The 13,105-nt window shown below is 42.5% G+C and overlaps 6 protein-coding genes across 7 annotated transcripts; 5 read left to right on the top strand and 1 right to left on the bottom strand.

Moving 5' to 3' along the window:
• Positions 1–667: 667 nt before the first annotated feature.
• Positions 668–946, top strand: RB195_008905 (uncharacterized protein; the record flags this gene model as incomplete). The annotated part of the gene is made up of 1 exon (XM_064195649.1): positions 668–946. The coding sequence occupies one exon, from the start codon at positions 668–670 to the stop codon at positions 944–946; it is 279 nt and encodes a 92-aa protein (XP_064046794.1).
• Positions 947–1,568: 622 nt separating this feature from the next.
• Positions 1,569–1,979, top strand: RB195_008904 (uncharacterized protein; the record flags this gene model as incomplete). Its single annotated transcript, XM_064195648.1, has 2 exons — positions 1,569–1,676; positions 1,740–1,979. The coding sequence occupies 2 exons, from the start codon at positions 1,569–1,571 to the stop codon at positions 1,977–1,979; spliced, it is 348 nt and encodes a 115-aa protein (XP_064046793.1).
• Positions 1,980–4,159: 2,180 nt separating this feature from the next.
• RB195_008903 (uncharacterized protein) lies at positions 4,160–4,891 on the bottom strand (the record flags this gene model as incomplete). 2 transcript variants are annotated; one of them, XM_013440812.2, is made up of 3 exons in its annotated part: positions 4,160–4,402; positions 4,459–4,728; positions 4,781–4,891. In XM_013440812.2, the coding sequence occupies 3 exons, from the start codon at positions 4,889–4,891 to the stop codon at positions 4,160–4,162; spliced, it is 624 nt and encodes a 207-aa protein (XP_013296266.2). The 2 variants fall into 2 exon arrangements, with proteins under 2 accessions (XP_013296266.2, XP_064046792.1); XM_064195647.1 differs by having other exon boundaries at positions 4,261–4,402; positions 4,454–4,728.
• Positions 4,892–6,554: 1,663 nt separating this feature from the next.
• On the top strand, positions 6,555–7,301 carry RB195_008902 (uncharacterized protein; the record flags this gene model as incomplete). The annotated part of the gene is made up of 3 exons (XM_013440813.2): positions 6,555–6,665; positions 6,721–7,002; positions 7,059–7,301. The coding sequence occupies 3 exons, from the start codon at positions 6,555–6,557 to the stop codon at positions 7,299–7,301; spliced, it is 636 nt and encodes a 211-aa protein (XP_013296267.2).
• Positions 7,302–9,606: 2,305 nt separating this feature from the next.
• Positions 9,607–10,422, top strand: RB195_008901 (uncharacterized protein; the record flags this gene model as incomplete). Its single annotated transcript, XM_064195646.1, has 1 exon — positions 9,607–10,422. One exon carries the CDS (start codon positions 9,607–9,609, stop codon positions 10,420–10,422), a length of 816 nt encoding a protein of 271 aa, XP_064046791.1.
• A 908-nt stretch (positions 10,423–11,330) lies between these two features.
• RB195_008900 (uncharacterized protein) lies at positions 11,331–12,891 on the top strand (the record flags this gene model as incomplete). Its single annotated transcript, XM_064195645.1, has 4 exons — positions 11,331–11,441; positions 11,497–11,778; positions 11,835–12,053; positions 12,736–12,891. The coding sequence occupies 4 exons, from the start codon at positions 11,331–11,333 to the stop codon at positions 12,889–12,891; spliced, it is 768 nt and encodes a 255-aa protein (XP_064046790.1).
• Between the last annotated feature and the right edge of the window lie 214 nt (positions 12,892–13,105).

Here is a 13,105-nt window from a genome sequence, read left to right as displayed (position 1 = left end):
CAAAACACCGAAACACACCTGTGAAAATCGCTAGAATTTAATCTTTGACTTAGTTACGTGTTTTCAAAAAATCCTCCTTTCCCCTGACTCATCTATTTACGGCACCATCAAATAAACTATTCACTTGTTTTTAGATCATCAGTGGAAGCGTAACAAATCATCTAATATGCTAATTTAGAGCAGTGTGGTACGTACCATTTAATTCTAACCACCGCCCGGTTCTTTTTACCTTGTAAGTAAGGTTTCGTAAGGTGAAGTTGAAAAGTTCAACCTCAAGCCAAGATCGACATGGCAGGTCTGAAAGATGATGAATGGAGAAAGAAATTCCGGCAGTGGGTGTCGATCAATATTGGATTACGGACCAAAAAGAGATGTCGCAGACCACTTCACTAAATGCATTCAGGGCGCTGCAAAGAAAATGCTACCGGGTTTAGCATTGAGGTAGAACTTCGTCTTTGCATCTGCAGAGGCAATATCCACGTACAAACCGGTGTGTCGGCCGCACTACTGGTGACCACGGCCAGGAGAGGCATTTGAGAAGTTGCGTCGTCAGCTGAAACGTGATCGTGAGAAAAAATGTACGTGAAGAGCAAGGGGGTTTGAAAAGGCGTGGGAGGACAAGAAGCCAAGAAAAGCAGATACTCTGCTGGGGCAGCATAACGGCAAGATGAAGAGGTGGTGTCCTGTCCTAAACACTGCCAATGGAATCGCTGTCGGTGAAGCAACCCTGCCAATTTGGAGAGATTATTTCAACATCCTGCTGGAACTGGCAAGCACGTCTGTCTCTAGACGCAAATATGTCCAACAACCGGTGTATGCCACTGCGGTCAGCGAGGAACCACCGGCTGAGTCAGAGATTCTAGTCTGTATCCGAAAAATGAAGAATGGACGTCTAGGAATTAGGAATATGGTACAGATCCTGAAAGCTTTTTCTCCGTCTGAGTGAGACAACAAAGATTACTTGTTCAATATGCAATGACGAAAGGATACCAGCTTGGTGGAGATACGCTGTCATGCTTCTTTTTCCTTCTTCCCTAGAGAAAGCTGTATGCCGCGGAACCCAAGTACAACTCCACGGAAAAATATCTTTGCTACCAAACTGGATGAAACTGAACGGACTGAACTGAAATGTACTTCGACATTTTTGTAAGTAACGATCCAGATCTTTATCTGTAAGTATTCCTTCCGATAATTTTCAAACACACAAACGCTAGCAAGATCAACCACTTTTCTTCTTTCGAGATCTCTGCATTAGATGTTTCTGCTCAGGAGGGTGCTAAAAATACATATTTCGCTTCTGTTTCCCTTTTTCATCCAATTTTGGGAATTTTTACATCATTTCGCCGCTTTTTCACAACATCGGTTTGCACGAGAGTGCGGCTGTTTCCCTGATTATGCTCAGCTCCAGACTCGCCCATCAGGCAAACAGAACACACCCTCGGAAATGTTGTCACCAATTTACGAGGTTGGGTGCGACAGTGAGTGGGTGTTGGAATCACGGGTCATCGCAAATAAGCCGTCCACCTTAATGAATAAAAGGCTCTGTCACTCTATCGACACGGCACACCATGAAATTCGCAACCCTTCTAACATTCGTCGTTCTGGCTGTAGCTTTCGCTAAGCCCTCAATTAGGAAACATTCAGACTCCAGCAGTGACGAGAACTCCAAGCACAAGGTGAATCTGCCTTAACTCACCTCATTTCGTACTTATTCTCAATTCACATTCGTTTTCTTTCAGCCTCACCACAAACATCATGGACATCATCATCGTCGCAGTACTCCACCAGCTCCGATCACCGACGAAAGCGCCACTGCTTCCATTGAAAGTGAAGAGACAACACGGCATGACGTCACGGTAGCGCCCACAGAAGCTGTTATGACGAGCGCTACCAGCAACAATGTGACTGCAGAAGAACACACTACAACTTCAGAGTACGCAACAAGTGAAGCCATTACCGTACTGGAACAGCTGCTCTAACTCCACACCAGAATGTTGCACTTTGCCACCTTCGATTTTGAACTAATAAAATATTTCTTCAATCAGTGTCTCAGCATCGGAAGAAATCTCGCATCTTCGCTTGCTCACGGATAACGGCAAATATGAGTTTCTGCGAAGGAAACGTGGGCACAATGGAAGGAATACTTCACCAATTTAAAATTGAAGGAAGAAAACACACTATTTCGTCCAGAACTTTTGATGTCTCTGTTTTGGTTCAAAATAAATGGATTGTGTAATGCAGTTCGCTCCAGTATATAGTCGGATCAAAATTATATGAAGCTTCGCGCAGTCAAGCAGGCGGCTGCGCCCGAAACGGCGTGGTGAAGTTAGCAGTTGGGCGATGAGTAGTGTTATTAGGATTTCTCCGTATACCCTAACTGCTACGAGGGCACTTGCTTTGGCTCGATAATCTTTTATAGATATTCCCCACCAATATAATCACAAATGTGACTTCGTGAAATCTAGTCAGAAATTGAAAGCAAATATAAAAATTGTCCATGGTCACTAGGTTACCACACAAACGAACACTTACGCACTGAACTCCTTGACAGTTTGGATGGCACTCTGGATCTGGTCAACCACCAACATCATGAAATAAAAAAAAAACCTTGCAGATAGTACGATTACACCTACTCGTTCTTTTACTACACAACATTACTGCAACTTCAAGGAATTTACCTGTACTTGTCGCATGTAGTGGAGAGAACTTCTTGCTTTTTGAGGTGGTAACGGTTTTCTCTCACTCCCCACGACCAATCAAGTTGCATATATGCACTCAATACCATACTTGTTTCACTCTAATACTTACATATATTAGGTTGAGTCGAAAGTTCTCAGACAATGTGGCAGTGATGACTTCTAGAGATTATCACTCAGCATAGAACTAACGAAAATGCACGCATTAGCTACCGCATGATAGATTATAAAAGGCTCTTCAATAGTAATAATTATTACAAGGCACCTCCACCGTTAAAGAACGCTTCGTAGAGATTCTCTTGGCAACTATCGCGTGTGGGGCCCACAAAAAAGGGTCTTTGGAAGCTTTGGATAGTTATACACTCTGTGTTGAAGCGCACATGTCCTGAGGATATATTCGGTACAAACAGATGGGTAAAACATTCTATGTACTCTAACGCAGAAACACCTATATTTGTTGAATTCGAATGCTGGAAAACCCGTTGGCGTAGGAGTTTGGTCAAGAGCACAAGAACTGATCTAGAAATATAACAACTACTACTTGCTATATTCGACTCATGGTAAATACTTTGATTTAAACAGGATTTATTTATTCTATTTGAAGGGAATAAAATCAACAGGAGGTAATACTCATTTGTTAGTCCTCGCAAAATTTTCTATCGCATTGTCGTTGTCCTACCACCCTTCAGGTTTTTTCTTACAGCTTTGAGTTATATGTTTCTTGCTGCTAAACTCGCTCTTCTAGGTAAATTTAGTAAAAGTAGTAGTAAAGTAAAATAGTTAATAAAGAAATTGTTATCATAAAATCCACCAATGGAAACTCATGCATTTGTTCTCTCATCAGTAAGTTTCTATTCATTTTTCACTGTTATCAAAAGAAATTCTCTAGCATTGAATGTTACGTCATGCCCTCGGAAGAGATTTAATTTTTTCGATAAGTAGATATACATTACTAAGGTTTTTTGGCGCTTAAGAAACTCTCTCTTTTCTTTCCTTTCCTTTCTTCTTTTTCTGCTCTAAACATCGCCATCATTTTCTTATCTGAGCAAGTGTGCGTGACTACTTGCAAACGATAGTATAATTAGTATAGAATAGTAGCATCCTTTCCAGGTCCATAGGAATCCTGATGTATGCGATAACTGAGTGAATACCTATACTTATTGCCCGTTTTGCTACTATTCCTTACTCAGGAACACACATCTAAGTCTTTACATAGACTCAGTGGTGAAAATTCCAACATAATGAAGCCGCTGTTTCACAAATATCACCACTAAAACCTTTTTCAGACCTAATTGGATTCACTTCTCTCGTTTCTAATCTCCTTTCTAGATTCAGCATCCTCTTTTCAGTAGTAGTTCAAGAGTGTTCGGATGAATGATTCATTGAAAAACACAATTAGAGATGGCTATATTTACATTATTTACATCATGTACAGGTCGATAAGAAGTGATTAACAATAGTAATTAATCAGTTCTTACAGGAGATACCTGAACTGTGACGTCAGAAATTCCAGAAGGAGCTACAGGTTGTTCAGCAGTAACTTCTTCTGTAACGGCATCGGTTACTACGATTTCAGTAACTGGAGAGGTGTCGTCAGCGACCTGTGTGGTTCCTTCTGGAGCTTCCGTACTAGACGAGCTCGCTGCGGTCGTGCGAGGTTGCGGAGAACTGTGGCGGTGATGATGTCTGTGGTGTCTTCGGTGATGCTGAATCAAATAGAGATGAGTCAAAACGTTTAAAAGTTGAACTGAACTCACTTTACCTTGTCACCGCTGATTTGTCTTGATTGGACGGCGAATGCTCTATTATCCATTAGTTCCAGCGTTGCCACAGAGCTGTCGTCAGAAGCCGTAACTTGCTCGGAGGTGATCACATCCGTCGAAACGTCAGTCACCAAGATTTCATCAGTTGTGGTGAGATCAGCGAACGGCGTAGTTCCATCAGATTTTTCCGGTGCGGTGGGGCTCACCACAGTTGTGAGAGGTTTGGGAGAACTGCGCCGGCGGTGATGTACATGGTGGTTGTGATGGGGCTAAAAGAAGCGAACAGTGACTGAGAAAAGACCAATAAGCTACTGCACTCACCCTGTGTTTGGGACCTTCTTCGCTACTGGAATCGGAATGAATTCTCGGATTAGGCTTGGCAAAAGCCACAGCTGCAACGAAGACAAGGAAAAATAATATGGTAGATTTCATGCTGAGCTGCTTCCGCTAGTAGTAGACGACTTTTATACACCGGTCTGGAAGCCTTATCTACACTATTTGAACGCCCACTGGCGATCACACCGTAAATGCTGACGTGCTGATAACTCTCCTGAAAGCGCAGATGATCTGAAGTTGAATATCAAAAATTGATAGAACATGAACGCTGCAAGCACGCGGATTTCTACCTTCACATTTTGGAGCTTCAGACTAATTTTGAAAATAATAGAATGGAAAAATAATGATTCACTCAAATGTCAGATGTTGTCGTCTTCTACTTAGAAGATCTGATGACTTCAAAGCCGTTAATAGTTCTCGAATTTTGAAGCATGCACTTCACAAAACTGGCAGCGGGGTTCCTGGAAACTTCAAAATCTTTAGGGGAGACAGTTTTGGTTCATAGGAAGGAACCATATAATATGTTAAACATAGGAAATTCCATCATATGGATTTTCTGTATTAAACAGTAAGACAATTGCCGATAGATATTGATAACAACGTCAGAGCTAATCCTTTGTGGGCGGATTTTGAGAAGTAAAATCGAAAATTGTAAAATACTTTCTCAGAAAAAAAAAGTAAAAGCTGTTGGAAACACTATTCATTGTCTTAAATTGTGGCTCATGGAATGACCTTGTATTCACAGTCACAAAATTATGTAAATTCAGTTATACAGTTCCAACCTGTGTGTAATTAGTTTGTAATTAAAAATGCTCAGGAAGTGTATATTGAAACAAAATACAGTACTTTCTGGTTTTCTTTGCACAAAAATCGTTTGCTTTGTTTTTCAACTATGTTTTAATTTGATTTGGATGAATTTATTCTTTGAACTAAATTGTGTTGCCATTTCTTAACGATCATCTGATGTCCCCCGATTCGAAACCACCATGTGATCCTGATAAGGTAATGCTGGGAATGGCGAAGGCGTCAAATGACGTCGGATGTCGTTTACTTTCACGTGAACTCTTCTGACAACAATGAGTTAAATAAACACGCTTCGTTGAAAGTAAACAACTGAATAATCGGATGAAGACCGAAAAAAAACAACAACATCAATGAATTCCTTTGTTATTTTAGAGGAAGAGCATTGTATGGCTCATTTCTTGCCAATTTGTGGGGTTTGCACAAATTCATTTCCTAAGTTATATTGCATTCTTCACACAAAAAAGAGATTATCTAGATCCCTAAAATTCCAACCAGAATTTTTTCCCTCTCCTCAGTACATAAATCATTTCATTCAAGTGTATGACAAGAAAGCCAACAAAAGTCGAAAAAAGAAAAACTAGAAAAGAAAATATATGGAACTGCGAAACTCAATAAGGAGAGGCAGAAATAATCTGTACAAAGTTACAGTAACCATTTATATCATGTAATCTACTCCTTTTAGTTGGTTTTACAGAATGAAACAAATGAGAGGAGAAAAATTAGATTTTTTGACACACTTATTTCAAATCAACCATCACTTTTTAAGCCAACTAATTTACCACACGTTTGTTAGAAGTAAACTTTCAAAGAAAAACTTCGTTGCTCAAAAACAACCAACGCCCCAACATTTACCGTATCAGTAGCACATGACACCAGACGGACCGTGGGCGTCCGGCGCCCAGATAAGGGAACCGCTTGTATAAGAGTCGTCTGCTCCCATTGGAAGCAGCTCAACATGAAATCTACCATTTTATTTTCCGTTGCCTTCATCGTTGCTGTGGCAGTTGCCAAGCCTAATCCGAGAATTCATTCCGACTCCAGTAGCGAAGAAGGTCCCAAACACAAGGTGAGTACGCTGATACCTCATTAAACTTCTCTTGGTTCATGTTCGCTTCTTTTAGCCCCGCCACAACCACCATGGACATCACCATCGACGCAGTTCTCCCAAACCTCCCACAACTGTGGTGAGCTCCACCGCACCGGAAAAATCTGATGGAACTACTCTGTTTGCTGATCTCACCACAACAGCTGATGAAATCATGGTGACCGATGTTTCAACGGATGTGGTCACCTTCGAACAAGTTACGGCTTCTGACGACAGCTCTGTGGCAACGTTGGAACCCATGGATAATAGAGCATTCGCCATCCAATCAAGACAAGACTCACGTGCCAGCGGTGACAAGGTAAAGTGAGTTCACTTCAACTTCTAAACGTCTTAACTCATCTCTATTTGATTCAGCATCACCGAAGACACCACAGACATCATCCCCGTCACAGTTCTCCGCAACCTCGCACGACCACAGCGAGCTCGTCTAGTACGGAAGCTCCAGAAGGAACCACACAGGTCGCCGACGACACCTCTCCAGTTACTGAAATTGTAGTAACCGGTGCCGTTACAGAAGAAGTTACTGCTGAACAAACTGTAGCTCCTTCTGGAATTTCTGACGTTACAGTTGAGGTATCTGCTGTAAGAACTGATTAATTAGTATTTTCAATTACTTCTTACCGACTTGTACATGCTGTATATAATGTAAATAAAAATATCTCTATAAAATATCTATATCTATAAAATTTGTTTTTTGTTTTCAATAAATCACCCATCTGAATACCTCTGAACAAGGACTCAAAAAATGGAAAAAAAAGTCCCCACAACCTTGCACAGGCGTAAAGAGCATTACCAGCTCAGAAGCTCATGAAGTTATCACACAGCTTGCCGACGTCACCACAGCAGCTGAACTGAAGTTGCAGTTACAAATGCTGCTACAGACATTGGCAGCACTGAAAAGGGTATCAATCGCTGATGTTGGACTAACGATTGAAGTCGTCTTTATACATGTGTGGTCGATCTCGTCTTCACTGTGCACACATATAGCATTTTGTGATTTTTTCAAGTGGGTTTTTTCTAGACAAAGGTCTCCTTCACTGTTCCCACATTGCGGATAGAATGGTTAACGAATTAATGAAAGCAAAGATGATAGAAATGTCTTTTTTGTCCCCTTCCGGAATATTTTAAAACGATCTCTCTTGACCAAGAATACATTGACGTACTGAAGGTTCGCGCAGTTGTAGACGTTAAGACTAGCCCATAAACTTACTCCTCAATACACACTGCAAAATATTAGTGAGGAACGTGAGAGCAGGAACTCTTTTGTAGGAGTATGATCGTATTTTCCCTCTAGAGTGTTTTGAAAGGTCAAAAAGAGCTGCACCGATAACTACGTGAACAGAATTTCATTAGAAGAGTCGTTGAGCCTTCTTCGAATCGATGAGTGCAGCAGAGGAAGGTGTCCTTGTGGAAGTCAGTTCTTATTGGAATGAAAATGAAATGGAACTTCCTCATGTCCTTCATAACTAAGCTAATTCGCATATGTTCACTGCATAACTGAAAACATACAAACAGATCTGAATTTTTGCTGTCACTGGATACTAGTCTAGTCTGGAGAGCAACGTTAGGGCCTGTCAGAAAGTGGGGCAGCATATGACAGAGTAACGGAAACCAGAAGGAAGTAAAAATCAAATCCTTGTGGAAGAATTTTGTGGAATCAAAGTGAACGATTGGAATTTGTATACACACACACTTATGACCCTAAATATGGTCCCTGTGTTAGGTGTGGTCTTAATGAAGGTCATTAGGTTCAAAAGATAACGAGGTGGGCTTGTGGAATGGCATTGTATTCACAGTCACAAAATTACGTACATACAGTCATACAGTTCTAATCTATTTGTAACGACAAATTGCTCAGGGAGCGAATATCGAACCGGAAACAGTAATTTCTGATTTCCTTTCCAGAAAAAATGGTTTGCTTTGTCTTTCAACAATGTTTTAATTTGATTTAGATGGATTAATTCTCTGAACCCAATTCTGTTGCAGTTTGTTATCAGTCATTTGATGTCTTCTGATCCCTGACCACCATGTGATTCCGCCCTGATAAGGTAACGCTGGGAATGGCGAAGACGTGAAGTGAATGTCGTATGTCGGTTACATTCACGTGAACTTTTATGGCAACAATGACTTAGCTAGGCACAATTCGCTGAATGTAAACAACTGAGTAATCGGATGAAGACCGAAAAAAGAGAACCTGAAATTCAACCATGAACGAAATCCGTTGTTATTTTAGAAGAAGAGCATGATGTACATGTGCCGCGTCTGAAATCAGGTCCACAGGTCTATTTCGTGGGTTTAGTCACGCTTTTCATATGAGAAAAGATTAACCAGAGTTTTTTTCCATTCTTTCATATTTCTCTCTATTTCTCTGGAGCTGTGCGGCAAGAAGAAATAAAAATCGAAAGAAATGCAAAATTAGGAAGGGAAATCTATTAACCGGAACTCTCGACTGGACAAAAACAAGAAAAGAGGAAAAAAGAAAAGAGAAAAGAAGTAACACAAAACAAAATTACAGTATCTATTAATATCATATAATCTACTTTTTGTTATCCGGTTATGCAGAAAGAAACAAATCAGTGAGAAACGATTTTTGCTTTCTTAAAATATCTTTACTCCAAATATCATTAGTGGTATCGGGGGCCCCACGGATAGAATTTCCTGGCTGCTCAACATAATCCTAAATCAGCTGCTCAGATATGTCCCTGCCCACCTCAGCAGTTCTAGCAACTTCCTAAAACATCTCCGCAGTACCTCATTTGAGCGTGAATGTGTAGTAGAGACCTTTGACGTTACGTCACTCTATACGAACGTTTCACACGATGTAGCGATGCAGGCTGTTCACGAACTGCTCACGCAGCGCCAGGCTTCTTTGAACATGTATGGATTCAGCATCAGGCAGATCATGACATTGATAAACGAATGCCTGAATTGCTCTATTTTCCGATGGTCGGGACAGTACTACCGACAACTTAGAGGCCTAGCTATGGGACAAAGGCTGGCACCCACTCTCGCCATTGTTTTCATGGCCAAGATCGAAAAGCCTATAATAGACCGCAAACCACTGCTGTATTATAGTTACATAGATGATTGCTGCGTCGTCTGCTCAACCCAAGCAGAACTAGACGCGTGCTTCAATCTTCTCAATCAGCAGTGTCCGCACATTAAGTTCACAAGGGAGAGACCGATAGACAACTGGTTGGCTTTCCTGAATGTGCACATTTACTTGCGGAATGGGATATGTAAGACTAAGTGGTACAGGAAACCCAGTAGTAAAAACATCTTAATCCACTATCTTTCAGCGCATCCCAGCAAAATGAAAAAATCTGTTACAGGTAACATGTACAGAACGGCGGCAAGAGTCTCATCGAGTAGCCAGGAAAAAGCATGGTCTATAAATGTGGCCCATAAAGTAGCAATGTCCAATGGGTACCCAGCTGGAGATGGTGCTACCCGACAAGCACGGTATCCCTCTCGAAGACCCAACGTAGTGGATGGCCCAGAGAAGATCCCTTTCTGTTTACCTTATATATCTGATGATATGAGCAGAGCAGTACGGGGCTGTCTACGAAAAGCGGGTCTAAGGAATGACGTGAGGGTTGTGGAAATACCTCCAGCAAACCTCAAGGGGAAGCTGGTACGTAACCGTGTGTATGATCGACTCTGCACAACTCCCAGCTGCGTGGTTTGCCCGTATGGCAGAGAGAGGGTGATTGCATGATATCGGGAGTGGTGTATCGTATCACGTGCAGGTTGTGCGGTGACGATTATATAGGGGAAACGGGACGCCCATTGTGTATTAGGGTCAAGGAGCATCTAGATGGACTCGCAAAATCAAAAAACTTCACCCCACTTGGAGCACACCGTAGAATATGTCATCCAAACTCCGAAGTAGAGGTAGAAGTTCGTATATTATCCTACGAGTCCGAAATCACAGCACGCAGAACGCTAGAGGCCTTTTGGATAACCGCCAAAAGTCCAAAAATGAACAAGAAGGATGAGTGCATTGCGATCACAAACGAGTTATCCCTGTATCAAGACTTATACGGGTTCTGATCTACGGGGCGGGCCGTGAGGTCCCTATATAAAAACCCTTGTGACTCGTAGTTGTGGTACGTGGTGATCTGCTGAGTTAACAAGTCTAGCTAATGAGGTAAGTACTAGCCTATGTGTTGCTGTTTGAGTTTGCTTACCGTTTGGGTGCTTTCTGTAGGGTGATGAGGCGCTTGAGGGGATAGGTCACTAATGGCTTTGAGTTTTCCAGGCTCTGACGAAGGCGATATCGCCGAAACGTTAGCCGCTGTTTAATAAAGATCGATACCAATCTTGGCTACAGCTCAAGGAAATCAGTTAAAACTACGTTTCAACATGCCGAGATTCAAAGACAGTCGAACAAGGGCAATATCTTTACTCCAACCATACCACCGTTTTTTCAACTAGCTAGTTTACGGCTGGTTTAGAAATAACTTCTTCAGTCTTCTGTTATTCAAAAAAAAAAACTCACCAACCAACGCGCCTGCTTTTACCGTATCACTAGCACAAGACACCAGACGGACTGTGGGCGTCCGGCGCCCAGATAAGGGAACCGCTTGTATAAGAGTCGTCTGCTCCCATTGGAAGCAGCTCAACATGAAATCTACCATTTTATTTTCCGTTGCCTTCATCGTTGCTGTGGCAGTTGTCAAGCCTAATCCGAGAATTCATTCCGATTCCAGTAGCGAAGAAGTTCCCAAACACAAGGTGAGTACACTGATACCTTATTGGACTTCTCTTGGTTCATGTTCGCTTCTTTTAGCCCCACCACAACCACCATGGACATCATCATCGACGCAGTTCTCCCAAACCTCCCACAACTGTGGTTAGCCCCACCGCACCAGAAAAATCTGATGGAACTACGCCGTTTGCTGATCTCACCACAACAACTGATGAAATCGTGGTGACCGACGTTTCGACGGATGTGGTCACCTCCGAGCAAGTTACGGCTTCTGAGGACAGCTCACTGGCAACGCTGGAACTCATGGATAAGAGAGCATTCGCCGTCCATTCCGAACAAGGGTCACGTGTCAACGATGACAAGGTAAAGTGAGTTCAGTTCCAATTCCAAACGTCTTAACTCATCTTTATTTGATTCAGCATCACCGAAGACACCACAGGCATCATCACCGCCACAGTTCTCCGCAACCTCGCACGACCGTTGCGAGTGTTTCCAGTACGGAAGCTCCAGAAGGAACCACACAGGCCGTCGACGACACCTTCCCAGTTACTGAATTTGTAGTAACCGACGCTGTTACGGAAGAAGTTACTGCTGAAGAAACTGTAGCTCCTTCTGGGATTTCTGACGTTACAGTTGAGGTATCTGCTGTAAGAACTGATTAATTAGTATTTTCAATTACTTCTTGCCGACTTGTGCATGCTGTATATAATGTAAATAAAAATATCTCAATTTGTTTTTTCAATGAATTATCCATCCGAACACTTTTGAACAAGCACTCAAAATGGCAGGACCCGTCAGAAAGTGAGCACAGTATATCGCGGAGAAACTTACCTACATAGATGGCCGGTCCTCACAGGACGTGCGGGCCCAGCATCTTATCTATTAGTTCCGTTCCCTCGCCATTGTCGTCCAAAATGTTCTCAAGTTTCGTAACCGAGGTTCTTCGGCCTCATCCAGCTGAGCTCTCGGCAGGTCCGTGTAGCGTGTGGCGAACACATCACCCGTTTTGATGGCAGCCTATATCGAAGGCGTTTGGCATCTCTTAGGATCCACCCCAGCGTTCTTATAGTCTATTTATCACGTCGATTCTTCTCATAATGTGATCCCCTCATTTTCATAATGGCTCCCGCGTGGCGAACCACCTCCATAAGAGTTGAAAGAAGAACTGCACGAAAAAGGAGATTTTGCTGTGCTGTTGGGATTTCAATAGAATGCGGTACTATAAACTGCTCCCAACTGGGCACCGTGGCCGCTCAAGTCCACTCTTCTCAACTATAGAAATTTGCAGATGCCGTTTGCCTAACTTACTTAGATATTTAGATGGTACGTCTTCACTGGACATGCGGGCCCAGCATCTCTTCCACTCGTTTCGTTCCCTCGCAATTGTCATCAAAGATGTTCTCAAGTTTCGTTGGTGACGTTGACGAGTTCCTTGAGCCGAATCCAGCTGAGCTCTCAGCTGGTACATCCGTATAGCGAACACTTCACCACATCCCGTTGGCGGTCTCTCTCGAGGGCGTTTAGCATCTCTTGGGATCCACTTTAGCGTTCTTTTATTCCATCCATTGTCGATTCTTCTCACGATGTGACCGATCCATCTATGTTTTGCTTTCGATACATATTCCGCTGGGTCGCAAAGACGTTACATTCCTCTTAAGTCGGAGCTACGAAGACCGGCTAGGTGTTGTGT

The sequence above is a fragment of the Necator americanus genome, chromosome III (genome assembly GCF_031761385.1).
Source record: "Necator americanus strain Aroian chromosome III, whole genome shotgun sequence".
NCBI lineage: Eukaryota > Metazoa > Nematoda > Chromadorea > Rhabditida > Ancylostomatidae > Necator > Necator americanus.
The sequence above is the reverse complement of the archived record's forward strand: the minus strand, read 5'-3'. Positions and strand labels throughout refer to the sequence as shown.